Raw genomic sequence first — 18799 nt, 5'->3', positions numbered from 1 at the left:
TCAGGTCATGATCTCACGATTTGTGGGCTCAAGCCCCGCGTCGGGCTCTGCACCGACAGCTCGGAGCCTGGAGCCTGCTTCGGCTTCTGTGTCTCCCCCCTCTCTGCCCCTCCTCCGCCAGCACTCTCTTGGTCTCTCTTGAAATAAATTTAGAAAACCAAAAAAAAAAAAAAAAGTAAAATAAAAAATTCTTTCGGCTATGCTGTATTTTTTGCAGATTTTCATACTAAAGTGATAGAAAATATTATACAGGCATCCAGTCAACCCTGTCCTTTACAGAAAGGGTACTTTTTGAAGTCTGGATTCGGCACCCTCCAAACCCACCCCTGTACACCTGTACCTCCCGGGATTTTCTCCATCAGTGCTCTTCAGACTGGACCTTTAGTATCGCTTTCTTTCTCTGCATCCTGCATGTATCCGAGAGATCCTCGAAAGCAGGCACCACATCTGGTCCATTTTTGTGACCTCGGAATCTAGACCAGGTCCCAGAACGAACGAATCCCCCGTATGATGGGTGGGTGGGCAGGTGGATTGGTGGGAGAGCGGATGAGTGAACAGATGAACGGGAGAAACAGACCTAAGCTGGTTAGGGTTCTCTCAGCCCCAGACAACTGGCAACAACTGGACAAGACTCAGGGACAAGAAAACTAAGAGAAAACTCAATGACAAGGGTCATGTTAGAGCCAGATCTAGACCGTTTCCAGGAGAATGACTGCCGGGCAAGATCATGACCCTTGCCAAGCCTGGTCCCGCCATTGGTCAACAGTGACAGATGTCATGCACGGTGAGATGTCCTGGGAACGTGAGTGTACCTCCCAGCCCTGCCTGCCCTAGTGCTACACTTAGGTCCCAACACATGGCCCTTCATGCAAGAACCGTGTCACCTACTTCCAAAAAAGCATATTCGCTTAAAGCTCCCCCTACTCGACTTCCCGTCGCCTCGGAGGAACACTGCCTGAGTCCTGAGGGGTCGCCGTCTACCAAGCAGCATTTGGGATTCTGTGCCAGGTACTCCACTGTGCCACCCCACTGAGACCTCCCACAGCCTGACACGGAAGATACGACACGCCTAGTTCACACGAGCAAACAGAGGACCTGACCATACAAGGCTGGAATTTGAACCCTGTGTGCCTGACTCCCGAGCGTCTGCGCTGAGCTGCCCTGTGCACTCAGAAACCCTGGCTTGCTGACGTCCCAGGGGTGGTAGCCATCCCAGGGGAGATCCTTGTTTGCCCGAGGATGTCGTGCAAGGATGGGGTGCTCCCTATGCACACAGACGGATCAGTCAGCCCTGGAACACCCCTCTCTGAGCCCAGCCCAGCCTTTTGAAAAAAATTGATTGAACAGGGGCATCTGGGTGGCTCAGTCGGTTGGGCGTCCGACTTTGGCTCAGGTCATGGGTTCGAGCCCCGCGTCGGGCTCTGTGCTCACAGCTCGCAACCTGGAGCCTGCTTCGGATTATGTGCCTCCCTCTCTCTCTCTGCCCCTCACCTGCCCATGCTCTGTCTCTCTCTCTCAAAAATAAATAAACATTAAAAAAAAATTTTTTAATTGATAGAACATCATATTAGTCTCAGGCATAGAATTTAATGATTTCATATTTGTAAATAGTGCAAAATGACCACAATAAATCAAGTTACCATCCATCACCATATACTGTTGTAATTTTTTTCTCATGACAACTTTATTGTTGTTTTTTTTAAGATTTTTTTCCGGAGATAACTGTACTTTATTTATTTTTTAAAAATATAATTTATCGTCAAGTTAGTTAACATACAGTGTATACAGTGTGCTCTTGGCTTCGGGAGTAGATTCCCGTGATTCAAAGAGCCAAATTATGGAAAGAGCCCGAATGTCCATCAACTAATGAATGGATAAAGAAGATGTGGTTTACATATACAATGGAATACTACTTGGCAAGGAGAAAGAATGAAAGCTTTCCATTTGCAACAACGTGGATGGAACTGGAGGGTATAATGCTGAGTGAAATAAGTCAGAAAAGGACAGATATCATATGTTTTCACTCATACATGGAATTTGAGAAACTTAACAGAAGACCATGGGGGAGGGGGAGGGGAAAAAATAGTTTCAAACAGAGAGGGAGGGAGGCAAACCAGAAGAGAGACAGCAGGCTGAGAGCAGGGGCGTGGGGACGGGCCAAAGAGGAGTCCAGGGGTGCATCTGAGAACTGGCCTGTGACCCGTGTGTCAGTCTGAAGGACCACGTGGCTCCCCCCATGACACAGCACAAACCTTAGTGACACTCTACCCTACAGTCCAGGCCTGGGGGACCGGTCATCTCCCTCCTGCAGGCCTGCCCTGAAGTGTAAGTTATGGAAAGGGGGCCTGGGGGGGGGGGACGGGGGAGGGGGTGAGCCCCAGAATAAAAGCAGGAACGGAGGGTTTCACCAGGATTTCTAAAGCAGCACATGTCACATCTGGAGCACTATGTCCGAATAATCATTCACAGGGTCAGATGGGGTTCAGAGTGCCCCAAGCAGAGTAAATGCCTCTAAAACCATTTCCTATGGCTTTAGTTTTGCTCTGGCCTCTTGCTAGTAAGTTCTTCCCAAACCTTCCTTCTCCCCACCTTGGCTACCGCTTGCCCCTGCTCCTGCCTTTCTTACTACACCATGTAGTAATCAGGATTCTCCAGAGAAATGGAACCAGTGAGATCAGACAGACAGATTTATTTTAAGGACTTGGTTCCACAATTGTGGCTGATAAGTCTGAATTCTGCAGGGCAGGTGAGCAGGCTGGAAACCCAAGGGACCTGGAGTTGCCACCTGGATCGAGGCAGAATTCCTTCTTCTTTAGGGGAACCTCAGTCTTTCTCTTAAGACCTTCCACTGATTGGATGTGGCCCACCCACATTATGGAGGGTCATCTGCTTCACTCTAAATCTACTGATTTAAAGGCTAATCTGATTTAAAAATTACCTTCACAGCAACATCTAGTCTGGTATTTGAGCAAATATCTGGGTATCACAGCTTAACCACGGAACACATAAAATTAGCCATCCCACACCATGTCATAATTTACTGTTTTCCATACCCGCTTTTTCAACAACATTTCTGTCCTCAGGAAACCCCCAGTGTTGCCAGGAACACAATATAATGCAGCACATGACCCTGCTCAGTGGCCCAATGAATGTCTGTTAAAAATGTTTTTTTTTTTTAATATTGAAACGTAATCTTTATTTTTGAGTGTCTGTTAAATTACCAAACAACCCAGTTCACTTGATAATGTAAATGGTCAACGATTTATTTTTTTATTATGACCAAATTTTTATTTTTGGCATTTTTAAATTTAAATTTTAGTTAGTTAAAAATAAATAAATGTTAGTTAATATACGGTACAATATTGGTTTCAGAAGAATTCAGTGATGTGATTCATCACTTACATATAACACTCAGTGCTCATGACAAGTGCCCTCCTTAATGCCCATCACCCATCCAGCCCATCCGCCACCCCCTCCCTCCATCAGTTTGTTCTCTATTGTTAAGAGTCTCTTGTGGTTTATTTCCTTCTCTTCTCTTCCCCCCCCCTTCCCATACGTTCATCTGTTTTGTTTCTTAAATTCCACATATGAAAGAAATCACACGGTATTTGTCTTTCTCTGGCGGACTTATTTTGCTTAGCATAATTCATTCCAGCTCCATCCGCATCATTGCAAATGGCCAGATTTCATTCTTCTTGATGGCTGAGTAATATTCCATTGTATACATATACCACATCTCTATCCATTCACCAGTCGATGGACACTTGGGCTCTTTCTATAGTTTGACTATCGCTGATAGGGCTGCTATAAACATCGGAGTGCATGTACTCCTTCAAATCTGTATTTTTGTATCCTCTGGGCAAACACTTAGTAGTGAAATTACTGGATCATAGGGTAGTTCTCTTTTTCATTTATCAAGGAGCCTCCATACTGTTCTCCATAGTGGCTGCACCAGTTTGCCACTCCCACCAGCAGTGCAAGAGGGATCCCCTTTCTCCACATCCTCACCAACATCTGTCGTTTCCTGAGTACTCAATGTTAGCCATTCTGACAGGTGAGGTGGGATCTCATGGTGGTTTTGATTTGTATTTCCCTGATGATGAGTGATGTCAAGCATCTTTTCATGTGTTTGTTAGCCATCTGGATGTCCTCCTTGGGAAAGTGTCTGTTCGTGTCTTCTGCCCATTTCTTAACTGGGTTGTTTTTTGGGTGTCGAGTTTGAGAAGTTCTTTGTAGACTCTGGATACTACCCTTTATAAGAAATGTCATCTGCGAATATCTTCTCTCACCCCGTCAGCTACCTTTGCGTTTTGTTGATTGTTTCCTTCACCGTGCAGAGGCTCTTTATCGTGATGAGGCCCCGATCGCTCATTTTCGCTTTCATTTCCCTTGCCTTCAGTGACCTGTCTAAATGGTCAACAATGGTAAATGTACCTTGGCCCAGCACAGGGTACTTTCGGTATGGTGGCCAAAGGGTACCCTCAGCATGGCGGCCAAAATGACCTATAAACTTTACAAACAGATCACGTTGTCCAAACCCCAGGGCCTTCCCTTCTCCACCTTCACCACAGTTCACTAGGTCCTACGTGATTCGGTCCTTACTAACATCATCGACCTCAGCTAAAGCAGTCCCCCCACCTTGAAGCTCCTCAAAACTACCGACCACACTCCCAGAGTGTTTGCATTTGCTGTTCCCTCTGCCTGGAACCTGCGTGTCTTACTCCTTCACTCCCTTCAGGATTGTGCTCACACATCATTTTACCATGGAGGACTTCCTGCCACCCTCTGTGAGAACACTGTCCAGGATGGTGGAAATGACCTATAACCTGAGCTGTCTAACACAGTAACCACCAGCCCCATGTGGCCACTAGGCACTCAAACTGTGGCGAATGTGCGTGAGGAAGTGAGTTTTTGTCATTTCATTTAGTGTGAGTTAATTTAAATTTAAATACCCACATGCGGTTAGGGACCACCCTATGACAGCTCAGCTCCGTAAATCAGCAACCTCTCTCTGCCACTACCTCCCAGAACACTATACCCCCCTATATTGTAATGTGCTTACTACTATCTTACCAAAGATACCCATATTTACCTGTCTGCCATCCCTCTCCTTTCTAAATGTGAACTCCTCAAGGGAAAACACTCGGGTCTGTTTAGGTCAGGACTGGATCAAAATCCAGTGCCCAGCACTGGATAGGCACTCAGTTAATATTCATGCATTGAGAGGCGCCTGGGTGGCTCAGTTGGTTGGGCATCTGACTTTAGCTCAGGTCATGATCTCACACTTCATGGGTTTGAGCCGCATGTCAGGCTCTGTGCTGACAGCCCAGAGCCTGGAGCCTGCTTCCGATTCTGTCTCCCTCTCTCTCTGCCCCTCCCCTGCTCTCACTCTGTCTCTCTCTCTCTCTCTCAAAAATAAACATTAAAAAAAAAATTTTTTTAAATATTCATGCATTGAATTAATTAAAGAACAAAAGAAAGTCCAAGAAAAGAAGGGAGGGAGGGAGGGAGGGAAGGAGGGAGGGAAGAAAGAAAGAAAGGAAGGAAGGAAGGAAGGAAGGAAGGAAGGAAGGAAGGAAGGAAGGAAAGAAGGAGGGAAGGAAGGAAGAAAGAAGGAAGAAAGAAGAAAGAAGGAAGAAAGAAGGAAGAAAGAAGGAAGGAAAGGGAGGGACAGAGAAAAAGAGAGGAAGAGAGGGAACAAGGGAGAAAAGGCTGATTCTATCCAATTTCTTAGATCAATATCTCAGTTTAACTCTGAGTTCTGAATGGTCTAATCAAGAGTGTGAAGCTGTTAAAACAGCAGGTGCCTGGTCATCAAACAGGCTTTGGCTCACATCCCAGCTGGGACACTGCTGGCCTGTGTGACAATGGGTGGACTACCTTGTCTTCTGGAGTTACCAAGTCTGGGTATTTCCGTCTAGATTTTTCCACTTGTATAATGGAAACAATAATATTTACTTGGGAATGTATAAGGATACCTGGCACTCAGTACGCACTCAAAGCAAATATTGCCAAAGGAAATTTCTGAGTAAGTGGGAACACACGGGCTGGGCCTGGGGAACCTTTCTTGTTTTCTGAAAGTCCTTGCCTTCTTTTCATTGTGTCCCAACAGCCTGTCACTGGAAACAGTTGAGGATTACAAACACGTACTTTCCACAAACAAATGTCAAACCTCCCAACAAAGAAAGGCCCAAGACAGTTGCCTTCGCCGTTGAATCTTACCAAACATTTCAAGAAGAATCGATGCTCTCAAACTCTTTCCAAAAACGGAAGAGGAGGGAACACAACCACTCATTTTATGGGCCCGTAATGAACTCGATAACAAAGCCAGGCAAAGACACAAGAAAAGAAACTACCAGCCAATCTATCTGATGAGCATGGATATAAAAATCCTCAATCAACTACCAGCAAATCAAATCCGAAGGCACTCACTTGAGGCAGATCGCACACCACGAACAAGTGGAATTTATCCCTGGGACATAACACAGGGAAATCCCAGCACAGGGAAATCAATTCACGTGATATCCCACGGTAACAAAAGAAAAGAACAGTCACAGGATTGTCTGCATAGAGGCAGAAAAGGCACTTGACCAAAGTGAACACACTTTCCTGATGAAAATCCTCAACAAACCAGGAATGGAAGGGAATTAACTCAACACAGCAAAGGGCATATACGAAAAGCCCACAATTAATATTATAGTGGAAAACTGAAAGCTTTTCCTCTAAGGTCAGGAAAAAAGGCAAGGATACCAACTCTCGCCACTTCCGTTCAACACAGTACTGGAGGTCCTAGACAGAGCACTTAGTCGAAAAACTAAAACAAACTAAGATAATTAGAGAAAAGAGAAGAGAAGAGAAGGGAGGGGAGGGGAGGGGAGGGGAGGGGAGGGGAGAGAACAGAAGAGAAGAGAAGAGAAGAGAAGAGAAAAGAAAAAAGAAAAGAAAAGGCATCCAAATTGGAAAAGAAGAAGCAAGTGTCTCTGTTTACAGTTGACGTAATCTAATGTATACAATATCTTAAAGATGCCATAAAAAAAGTGGAATTAATACATTCAGTACAGTTGCAGGCTACAAAACCAGCATACAAAAATCAACTGTGTTTCCATATACTAATAATGAATTATCTGAAAATGATATTAGGGAAACAATCATATTTCCAATAGCATCAAAAAGAATTCAAATAATACAATGAAAGACTGGTGTACAGAAAATTAAAGAACACTGACAAAAGAAATTAAATAAGACACAAATGGAAAGGCGTCCATTTCATGGATTGGAAGGCTTAATATTATCAAAATATCCATAATAGCAAAGCAATTTAAAGAGTCAACACAACCCCTATCGAACTCCCAATGACTTTTTTTTTACAGAAAGAGAAAAAAAAAAAAAACAATTATAATTCACATGGAACCACAAAAGATCACAAACAGCCAGATCTATCTTGGGCAAGAACGGAGCTGGTTGCATCACGCTTATGGATTTCAAATTATATTACAAAGTTATATTAATCACAACAGCATGGCGTTGGCATAAAGACAGACACAGAGACCAATGGAACAGAATGAAGAGCCCGAAAATAAAGTCATGCATACGTGGTCAACTGATCTTTGACAAGGGTACCAAGAATACACAATGGGGCAAGGTAGTCTCTTCAACAAATGGTGCTGGAAAACTGGATATTGACACAAAGATGAACGAAATTGAGCTTTACCTCACACCATATACAAAAATCAAGTAAAAGTTGGCTATAGATTGAAATGTTAAGACTTGAAACTATAAACCTCCCAGAAGAAAACATTGAAAAAAAAAAAAAGCCTCGTGATACTGTCTTAGCAATGATTTCATGGATATGACATCAAAAGCACAGCTAACAAAAATAAACAAGTGTATCAAACTAAAAAGCTTCTGCACAGCAAAGGAAGTAGTCAAGAGTGCAAAGACAACCTACAGAACGGGAGAAAATATTAGGAGACCATTTATCTGATAAGGGGCTCAACTCCAAAATATGTAAGGAGCTCCTATAATTCAATAGTTTAAAAAAACCCACAACTAGGAACCTGATTTTAAGACTTGAATAGACATTTCTCCAAAGAAGATGTACAAGTGGCTAATAGGTAGGTTAATAGGTGGCTGAATAGGACTAATCATCAGGGAAATGCAAGTCAAAACTTCAACAAGTGATCAGGAAGGCCACTAGCAAAAAAAAAAAAAAAATATTGGCAAGGATGTGATGAGATCAGAGCCCTTGCACACTGATGGTGGCAATGTCATAGCTACAGTGGAAAACAGCACGGAGGTTCCTCAAAAAACGAAAACTAGAACTTCCATATGATTGCGCAATCTCACTTCTAGACACTTATCCACAGTAGTTGAAATCAGGATCTCAAAGAGATATCTGCACTCCCGTGTTCAGTGCAGCACGGGTCACAAGAGCCAAGATGGGGGGAACGATGTAACTGTCCATCAACAGATGGATGAATTAAAAAAAATTGTGGTTTATAGGTACAATAAAATATCATTTAGCCTTTAAAAGAGAAAGAAACACTACGATTTGCAACAACACGGATGAGTCTTGAGGACATCATGCTAAGTGAAAGAAGCCAGTCACAAAAAAGGACAAATACTGCACGATTCCGTAGACACGAGGTATCTAAAAAGTCAAAGTCATAGAATGGAAGAGTGGGAGTGGTAGTCGCCAGGGACTGAGGGGCGGAGGAAGTGGGGAGGTAGGTACTCATCAAGGGGCATAAAGTTTCAGTTGCCCAACACTGATAAGCTCTAGAGATCTGCTGTGCAGCATCGTATCCACAGTCAACAAAGATATACTGCACATTTTAAAATTTGTTAGGAGGGTAGATCTCATGTCCAGTATTCCTTCCACAAGAAAATTTCCTTACAGAATGCCTACGTTGCAGGAAAGCATTGATGTTGGCCATCTCCTAAATTCGTGGCTTTTGTTTTTCCGCTTTCCTCATTTGGGTCCTCAAGGAAGAAACAGCATTAGCAATCTTGAAATAATTACCATTGTAATCCACCTACAGCGGATCCAAAGGAAACTCTTCAGACTTCCTTTCACATTTCAAACTTGGCAAGCCCGCGTCTTTCCGTCAAGCAGGAAATTCCCAGGGCCCAGCAACCAACACAGAAACAGACACACGGGCCCGCGCGTGCGCACGCGCCTAGTGGTCGGGACTTTCACATTTTGTTAATGAAGTTTTTAAAAATCCATCATTCTTACCTTTCCAAAACTCCCTTTACCGATGGCCCGCAGGATCTGAAAATGGTCAAAGTTGACTGCAAAAGAAAATAAGGGAAAGAAAGAAACAGATCAGGTTTGCCACACCTTGCCATTGGTTCTCGAAAGTCCGCCCTACATTCCCACCCATTTATTCCGAACGGCTTCTGGTTTCATCTGCCTTATATTTGCCACGGCAGCACCCTGCCTTAGTTATGGGGGGGTCTCCCCATTCTTGCTACCCCTACTGCCTTACTCTGGTCTGGTTTCCACCCTATCCCTACAGCACAGCAGGCCAACAACACATGGCCACGGACACCTTTCTGTCCTCCTTTATTTGGCCACTCTGTCCTTCTCAAAGCACCTGCTCGGCTCCTACAGAAATGCACCCTCTCGGTTTCCCAGTTCATGCTTCAGCTCACGCTTCACGCGCCGTCCCAGCCACGAAGTACGAAAGTCTGTCAAGCCTCCATTTACCACCTTCCTCTTCTCACCGGTTCCAAAGGCTTCAGTCACCACCTAATTGCCAGGGACTCTCCAAGGAACCTTTTCTCTGGCCTCCAGGCTCTACGTACTGATGGATACCTACCCCACAGCAAGTCTTGAAGCTTCAAAGCCACTTTGAACCCAACAGGTCCTAAATGGAGCATGGGAGGAGTGCTTCAACATGCACCCGACCTCACGCGCTCAAAGCCTGGAACTCATCCTACACCCCCTGCCCCTCTCTCTCAACCCCCCATTAGTCCTTCATCGGGTTAGGTCCGCTGTACCTCCTGGCTCTCTCTCCCATCTGTCCACCCGTGGTCCAGTCCTCCTCCACTCTTGACCCTCCCGTCCCGGGATATGTTTTTGCTGCAGGGAGGGGGTCTCGCCCATCCTCTACTCCCCTCCAATATGCCCCATCGCTGCTTTCCAGCAAAAGAGCAAATTCCTACACCATCCAGACACTTGCCTCTTCTGTTTCACCGCCCGCATTCCCCACACCCTCCAAGCTCCAGACACACAAGCTTCTTTTCTGTGCCTACGACAGTCATCCCCTGGGCTTTTAACGCTCTTCTCCTGACTGCACGCTTCTTAACTCTGCCCTCTCTTCACCCTTCTGCGTCCAGAGCCAACTGGGCTCACCCGCCAGATTTTCGGCTCCCCTGGCCCACTCTCCCAGCGGGGCCTTCCTCCAAAACACCTGGTTCTGTATTACTTTACATGGATTTGATTAAGATCACTTCTTCCCCACTAGACGCTAAGCCCCCTGAGGTCAAAAGCCGTGTTTGCATCTCCCACCGCGTCCCCGGCACCTAGCACGGTGCGAGCACACAGTCAGTATCCGACAAATACTCGTCGACTCAAGGGCTGACTGAAAGCAGACGTCCACTTGCACACCAGCCACGACTGCTCGTGCATCAGGAGTGTTCGGGAAACAGTTTTTAATGAGGCTGAATTACAGCCAGTTTCCGGTAAGTCGGAAAGACGCGTCATTTACAAAAGATGAAGTGAATTGATTTCGTTCACTCCGCTGCGGGGGCGAGGATGCGGGGAAGTGAATGAACACGGTTCCCTGTGTATGAAAAGGACGCCAAGGAGGACAATTAGGTTGAACCGTGTCCCTACAGAGCCCCAGTCAGAATCCAGCGTGCCCTCCGGTGCCCAGCGTGCTTGGAATAGAGAGGCGGAGTCAATGGTCAACTTGGCAAAACCTCGCTTCTTGGACCTGGATTGGCTTCCTTTGCGTATAGCTTGTCAGGAAAGGAAAGCCTACGCTTTGACCTCCTGCCCCCTCACCAAAAGTCGAAGAAGAGAAAACAAGGTGCCTGGACTGTGTTTGCCAGGCGCCCAGCAGCGAGCTGGGAGATGGGCGCATCCTCTCGTGAGCCCCGAGGCCCCACGGGGCAGGCATCGCTGCCAGGGTTCGCCAGCCGCCCCCCACTTGGCAGGAAACGTCCCTGCTTCCCCGAGCGCTCCCTGAGACGTCAGGACAACACCCCTCATTTGGGGGGTAACTCCTGCCTGCACGTGGCTCACGTGCTCTCTCAGGAAGCCTCTCCCTCTTCCAATGCAGCCCTTTCTCTCTGGACCTCCCGCAGACCGGTCTGTCCAGGGATCAGGAGAACCCAGCCCGAGTCACACCGCTTAGGTCCAGAACCCCGGCTCTGCCACAGCCCTCGGTGAGTCACATGGCCTCCGAGTGCCTCACTTACCCCACCTGTTAAGTGGGTGCGACAGTGCCCACCTCCCACAAAAGCAGAGAATCGTGCCCAGCACAGTGCAACGTCTCAAGAAGCCCTCGTTGTTTGTGCTGGGGGACAAAGGGCGGTCCTCCCTCCCATCCAGCCTAGTCCAATAAGCAAAGAAGTACCGATGTGTCTCATGTCTTCTGTTGGAAACTCCCACGGAACACGCATTTTTTTGTAGGGGGTACGGATGCGTGAGATTATTTACAGCGCGATAACCCCAATTATGAAAATAATAATAAGTTTAGGCATTCGCCAGTTGGCTCAGTAATGAACACCCCGCTCCGGTTAGGGGACAAGACCAAAGAGCCAAGCCCTCCTAGGAAGGCTGTTCCCTGCACACCCCCCGCCTCCTAGCCCATCAAAGGTGGTGTGAGCCCAGTGCTGTGCTAGACAAGGAGCAGCCCCTGTGTATTTCTGCTTATCCTGCTCTCTCTTTGGAAACTGTCTTCAGGGAGCAAGCTTTTCCTCTGCTCCTTCTTGCCAGAAGCTTCTTAGGGCCAGCCCCCATGTGCAGGGGCCCGCAGCGTCCAGAACTGCCCCTCAAGGGTGGGCGGGGGAGGAGTCTGGCTAACTCTGGGCTTTGGCATCAGGGAGCCCTCGCGGCTGCCCTCCTGGGCCGCAATCCTCAACCCCAGGTAAGACTTGATTCTCCGCCGGCCTCTCCTTCTGTCGCGTCTCCTAACTGGAGAGGGGTGTTCACTACTGAGCCAACTGGCAAATGCCAAAACCCGTTATTATTTTAATAATCAGTGTTAATCGTGCTGTAAATAACCTCACTCATCCGGATCCCCTGCAAACACAGGTGCTCTGTGGGGGCTTCCAACATAATAACATGAGCCAAACAGGTACTCGTTTAATGTTTATTTGCTTATTGGACTAGATTGGATTTAAATGGCTTTGAGCATATGGCCTGTGTTCTCCATTTATCTGGCGTTTCCCTGAGGCCTGGTATACTGGTGCTTACATAAATAGTGCCTACGTGAACACACTATGAAGAAGGGAGGGCTTTGCAGTGGCTGGTGAGCAGTCTGAAATGGCTGCAGGGACCGTGTCAAGCCAAAGACGGGCCTAGAAATTGCATTGTCATGTAGGGTTGTTGGCCCAGAGCAGGAGAACTTGGCCGGGGGATGGGAGGGGTTGACGAGCGAGTTCAGATCTTGTCCTGGTTTGCCTGGGACCCGCCTGGTATCAGCACTGAAAGTCCCACATCCCTAGGAAAACCAGCATAGCTGGGTCACCTGTCACGTTTCTAGATCATTAAGCTGCACCCCCCCCCCCCCCAAAGAAGTCACAGCATTGCTGGAGCCAGCTCGGAGACGGTAAGGTACGCTCTTAAAAAAGGAGTGTCTGGGGCGCCTGCGTGGCTCGGTCGGTTAAGCGGCCGACTTCGGCTCGGGTCACGATCTCACAGTCCGTGAGTTCGAGCCCCGCGTCGGGCTCTGTGCTGACGGCTCAGAGCCTGGAGCCTGTTTCCGATTCTGTGTCTCCCTCTCTCTCTGCCCCTCCCCTGTTCATGCTCTGTCTCTCTCTGTCCCAAAAATAAATAAACAAACATCTTTAAAAAAGAGAGAATTGATTGTTTGCCCGGCTCAGCTCAACTCTCTCTTCTTCCTTCATAAGGAAACCTCAGGTCTGTCAAGGGATCAGTGTGGACAGCCCCAGGCAATGAGTCACAACAGGCCTAGTCCAGTGGTGTTCATCAGAATCACGGGGAGGCTTCTCAAGAAAGATCATGCCCCCACTCCTGAGCTTCTGGGGAGAGGCCAGAGCATCCGAATTTCTAACAAGTTCCCAGGTGATACGGATGGTCCAGGGGCCACCACATTTATCTGGACAACGGTGCACCCCACTTTCCCAGACATTCGTGCAACTGGCAATGACCTTGTGACACAGGCCTAGTGAACAAAATCTCAGCAGAGAATCCTCCGCTGTATTTCTGGGAAAGCATTTTTTCCTGATGAAAAGGGACCGTTACAAGTGGAGTGGCCCTTCAGCCCTCCTGCCTCTTCCTGCCATGAATATGGATGTGAGGTCTGGAGCTGCAGCAGCCACCTTGTGGTTATGAGACAACGAACACAAGCAAAAGGCCAAAGGTGCAGAGAAGCCATTCCCTGTTGTAAAGTCCCTGAGGCCATACCAGCAACTGCCTACCTCTCGACTTACCACGTTAAAAAAAAATACACTGTTATTTGTTCAAGTGCCTGTGAGTCAAGTTTGCTACTAATGGAAGCCAGAAGCATTCTTTTCTGATACACAAAGCCAGCCACACAGGGGTTTGGTATATGCCAACTATTTTATTGTTGGATTTCCAGCCTCATTGTAATTTTACTAAAAGGCAGAAGAAGAAAGTTGTTTGTGGTATAAACATAAGGACCAGGCTGCCTGGATATGAACTCTGACTCCACCCCTCACAAGCTGGGTGACCTTGGGGAAGTCACTTAACCTCTCTGTGCCTCAGTCTCTTAACTTATAAAATGGATATACTAAAATACAACGAATCCATACAGGTAAAATATTTAGAATAGTGCTGGCCCTGAAGTAAAGGCAACCAATAGTTAGCTATTATCGCCGTTAGAATTCTGCATGCGAGGTTTTTCCCCATTTTTCGCTTTTATGAGACACGACTCTCATTAAATCATGACCAAACATCACAGGGGTGATGAAGCCAGAGCTGTATTAGCGCCCATTAGTTACTGACCGTGACGAGCACCCCGGGTAAACCTGGTTGATCTACCTTTCAAGCCAGTGGGCTCTTTCCTCATTCCCATCAAACCGATTATTTCTAAGGAATGTCACGTTTTTCTTTCAACACGCTATGTTCACGAGGCAGTTTATTCAGAGGCAAATGTGAATTTTCAAGATGGCTCATTACTCTTTCAAACGATCTCTAATGGCAGGTAACCCCCAATCACCATCCCATAAAAATATATGCATTTCGGTATCACACGCATCAGGCAGGGACAGCAAGAAACCGTCCCCTTTCCTGCCTCCCTGAAAAGCTAAACGGGTGGCCGTACGCCTTCACCCAGAAATGCTGATTTCCAACATCGTTTCAAATATCTGAAGATCTACTAAAAACGGCCCTGTGATGCCCTTTGGCAAGAGAACAACAGCCTCCTCTCTGATTCACCACTGTCCGAGCCAGCTCCATTCACACATCTCTACCTCCTGCCTGACCCTGTCAGCATTGGAGTTTTGGCCCCGAGGATACCCAGGGGACGGTTACCGCCGGTGGAGGGAAAAGCAAGTGCAAAGGCCCTGGGGGGAAATGTGCGTGACGGTCCCCGGGCACAGCAAGCAGGCAAGGCTGGGCGGAGCGCAGCCTGGGGAGAAGAGGCAGTGGGGGAGCCGGTCACCCGGGGCTGCGGTAAGGGCTTTGGGAAAGATCCCAATTTAGTTGTGAACCCAGAGAGACCAACCTGCCACATGATGGTAATCCAGGTCATGGGGTCCCGGCAGCTGTCACAGCCCTGCTAAATTAAAGCAAGCTTCGCCGGCAGATGCAGTGGGCACAGAGGATTTCCAGGGAAGCAAAGATTCCCCGCAGGATGCCATGAGGGTAGACACCCGTCACACATTTGTCCACACCCACTGGATGCCCGACAGCAAGAGGGAAACCTCACATAACCTACGGACTCGGAGTGACGATGTGTCATACAGGCTCATCAACCGCAACAAAGGTGCCACCCTGGTGGGGATGCTGGTGATGGGGACGCTCCGCATGTGTGGGGGCAGGGGGCATGTGCGAAGCCTCTGCACCTTCCCTTCAATTTTGCTGTGAACCTGAACTGTTGTTTTTTTTTAATTTAAATTCAAGTTAGTTAACATACAGCACAGTCTTGGCTTCAGGAGCAGAACCCAGGGATTCATCTGTTACATACGACACCCAGGGCTCATCCCGACAAGTGCCCTCCTTAGTGCCCACCACCCACCTAGCCCATCCCCCACCCACCTCCCCTCCAGCAACCCTCAGTTTGTTCTCTGTATCTAAGAGTCTCTTGCGGTGTGTCTCCTTCTGTTTTTATCTTATCCTTCCGTCCCTTCCCCTCTGTTCATCTGTTTCGTTTCTCAAATTCCTCGTATGAGCGAAGCCGTACGATTTTTATCTTTCTCTAATTTCGCTTAGCATAACACCCTCCAGTTCCATCCACATTGTTGTAAATGGCAAGAGCTCATTCTTGTTGATCGCCGAGTAGTATTCCATTATATATATAAACCACATCTTTATCCATTCGTCAGTCGGTGGGCATTTGGGCTCTTTCCATAATTTGGCTATTGTTGAGAGTGCTGCTATGAACATCGGGGTGCAGGTGCCCCTTCGAATCAGCATGTTTGCATCCTTTGGATAACTTCCTAGTAGTGCAAGTGACGGGTGACAAGGTGGCTCTATTTTTAATTTTTTGAGGCACCTCCATCCTGCTTCTTTAAAAGGTCTATTGAAACGAAACAAAAAACCAGATGGAGTGGGTGGTCAGCCAACAGCCCAGGAAAGGGAGAAGCAAGCAAGCAGCCTGTCCACACGTGGGAACCAGGGACAGGGGCATTCCTGTCACGAGACTCTGGCCCACTGTGCGTCCACTACTAGGTCCACCTCTGTGTCTATGGTGCGCTGGCCCTGGTGGGAGCAGAGACTTCGGGGGGGACACACTCGGCTCACGAGGAGCTCGCAGCCCAGCAGGGGACACGGCCAGGTCCCGACGACACTGACGGAGGCGCCGGGGCAGTAGCAGGGTGAGGACCAGGCCCTAGGGAGGGACGTGCTCCGGGCTGCAGGGACGGTCTGTGCAAGTTTTCAAAAGCACAAGACCCTGAGTGTGGGTCTGAGGGATTACAAGCGTTCTGCAGGGGGTAAGGAGAAGGGAAGATCCCAGGAAAAGCTCCCAGAAAAGCAAGAACCCAGTGGCATGAACCAGCAGGACGAGGCCCCAGAACAGCAGGACCAGGGTGTGAGTGGAGACGAACGAGGAGGGTGGTTAACGCACTAGCTCACTGGACATTTCTTCAGGACAAGGATGCACCAGGCCTGAGCAGAGGCTGGAAAAGCATTACTCCAAAGGGCCCAAATCTTCTTGTTTACCAGGGGTTCCCAGGGGCCGATTCGGGCTCACAGGGCGTTCAGTAGGAGTTGTTTTATGATACGTTATTTTATGTTACGTTATTTTGCATTATTTTATGTTATTTTATCGTATTTTATTTTATGTTATTTTAGAGAGAAAGAGAGAGCGGGGCACGAGGGCAGAGGGAGAGAGAGAGCTCTCTAGCAGGCTCCACACTCAGCATGGAGCTCAATGCGAGGCTGGATCCCACGACCCCGGGATCATGACCTGAGCCGAAGTCAAGAGTCAGACCGTCAACAGACTGAGCCACCCAGGCGCCCCAGCGGGGGGTGTTTTAAAGTATGTTTATTTATTTTGTGTGTGAGAGACAGGGAGTGCGGGAGGGGCAGAGACAGACAGAGAGCAGCCTCCACGCTGTCAGTGCAGAGCCCGACACAGGGCTCGAACCCACGAACCGCGAGACGGTGACCTGAGCAGAAATCAAGAGCCAGACACTAAACTGAGCCACGCAGGCCCGAGAGCCAAACAAGTGCTTTCTTCTCTCCTTTGCCCGCCATCCCGAGCGCTCCCACCCCAAGTCCTGTTTAGGCTGCTCACGGGCATCCCAGAGGTAACACATCCCCACCCCTCACCCTGGGCCTCACCTGCCTCCCGGCCTCCCCTGTGCACTCTCCCTTCCCTAGAAGCACGTCAGCCTCCCACCCACCCAGGCACTGTCCTGCTGTTCCTCCTGCTGCAATGCTTGGTCCTGCTTCATCCCAACGCCAGCTCTCTCCCCTCCTCAGGTGTCTCCCCCCTGGAGAAGTAAAAGATCTTCCCTGACACTCCACCTGGGTGACCTCCCCCCCCGGGTGTCCCTACCTCATCCCATGGTCACCTCCTCCCTAGTAATTCTCAAGAACTGAAATATCTGTTCTTGTGTCACCTGTTCGTTGCCCATACCCCCATTTTGGAAGGTCAACTCCCCAAGGGCTGAGGCGTTTGCCTGTTTCGCTCGCTACAGTATCTCTGGAGCCTAGCACGGTGCCTGGCATATAGTAAGTGCTCAGTAAATAGCTACTGACCATGAACAGATGAGTCTTGAAAGGGACAAGTCCATGGGAGTACATGAACAATGACAGGGGAGTAGGCACAGCTTCCAGGAAGAGGCAGCCCTTCACTTCTCAGCATCTCCCACAGTCATCTGCGAAATGGGCACAATGCTACCTGTCTTGTAGAGTTGTTAATGGGACAATAATACAGTAAAGGTAGCAGGACACCCTTCTCAAATTCACGTTCACACGTAACATCATCATAATTGAGGCTGTTCCCCAAAATTGACAGAGTCATTCTTAGGAGAATAAATAGGTGAGAATAGGGTAAAAGGTCCCATGAGATAAGTTCTGAAGAAACAAAGCCTTCTCCTGGCAGATATAACAATACACCGTGTATTCACTCCTCCCACAAATAGACGCTGCTCATGACAAGATGCCCACAGCGAGCAAAGACATAATCCCTAGTGATGTGCAATCTACTAGAAACTGAGTCACAAGAATGTCCACAAGGAATTAGGATGGGTTGGAGGGAGGGACACAGCCTTGCAGGTTAACACACACTGGCTGGCCTCCAGTAGAAACAAGAACAGCTATTCTGTTAGCAGTACTGGAGGGATTGGTTACTTACTGGACAAAAACAAAATTGGGGCTCCTGGGTGGCTCAGTCGGTTGGGCATCTGACTTTGGCTCAGGTCATTATTTCACGGTCAGTGAGTTCAGACCCTGCATCGGGCTCTGTGCTGATGGCTCAGAGCCTGGAGCCTGCTTCGCATTCCGTGTCTCCCTCTCTCTCTGCTCCTCCCCCACCCGCACTCTGTCTCTCAGAAATGAATAAACATTAAAAAATAGTTTTTTAGGGGCGCCTGGGTGGCTCGGTTGGTTAAGCATCTGACTTCAGCTCAGGTCATGATCTCACAGTTTGTGGGTTCAAGCCCTGCGTCGGGCTCTGTGCTGACAGCTCGGAGCCTGGAGCCTGCTTCTGATTCTGTGTCTCCCTCTCTCTCTGTCCCTCCCCTGCTCATGCTCTGGCTCTCTCTCTGTGTCTCAAAAATAAATAAACATTAAAAAACATTTTTTTTCTAATTTTTAAAAATCAAATGAGTACCTCTCTCTGTTCACTAGATCCCCAAATAATATTCTGAGCAAATCAGAGTTCAATGTAACAATATCCCGAACGATAAAGCTCAGTGCCTGAAAAGGAAACATTTGGTGGATATACCAGGCTCCCCTCTTCCCCATAAC

General features: G+C 48.1%; 1 protein-coding gene across 6 annotated transcripts in view; it reads right to left on the bottom strand.

Moving 5' to 3' along the window:
• Positions 1–18799, bottom strand: part of STK32B (serine/threonine kinase 32B) — a 391097-nt gene that overhangs the window by 291699 nt on the left and 80599 nt on the right. For 5 of the 6 annotated variants that reach the window (XM_058723112.1, XM_058723111.1, XM_058723115.1 and 2 more), the window contains exon 2: positions 9239–9294. The exons of the other annotated variant lie outside the window; for it this stretch is intronic. In XM_058723112.1, coding sequence (XP_058579095.1) covers positions 9239–9294 — 56 coding nt within the window. The remainder of the gene's footprint in view (positions 1–9238; positions 9295–18799) is intronic. 6 annotated transcript variants of the gene reach the window in all.

This window comes from Neofelis nebulosa, chromosome 3 (genome assembly GCF_028018385.1).
Source record: "Neofelis nebulosa isolate mNeoNeb1 chromosome 3, mNeoNeb1.pri, whole genome shotgun sequence".
In the NCBI taxonomy this organism is placed as follows: Eukaryota; Metazoa; Chordata; class Mammalia; order Carnivora; family Felidae; genus Neofelis; species Neofelis nebulosa.
The sequence above is the reverse complement of the archived record's forward strand: the minus strand, read 5'-3'. Positions and strand labels throughout refer to the sequence as shown.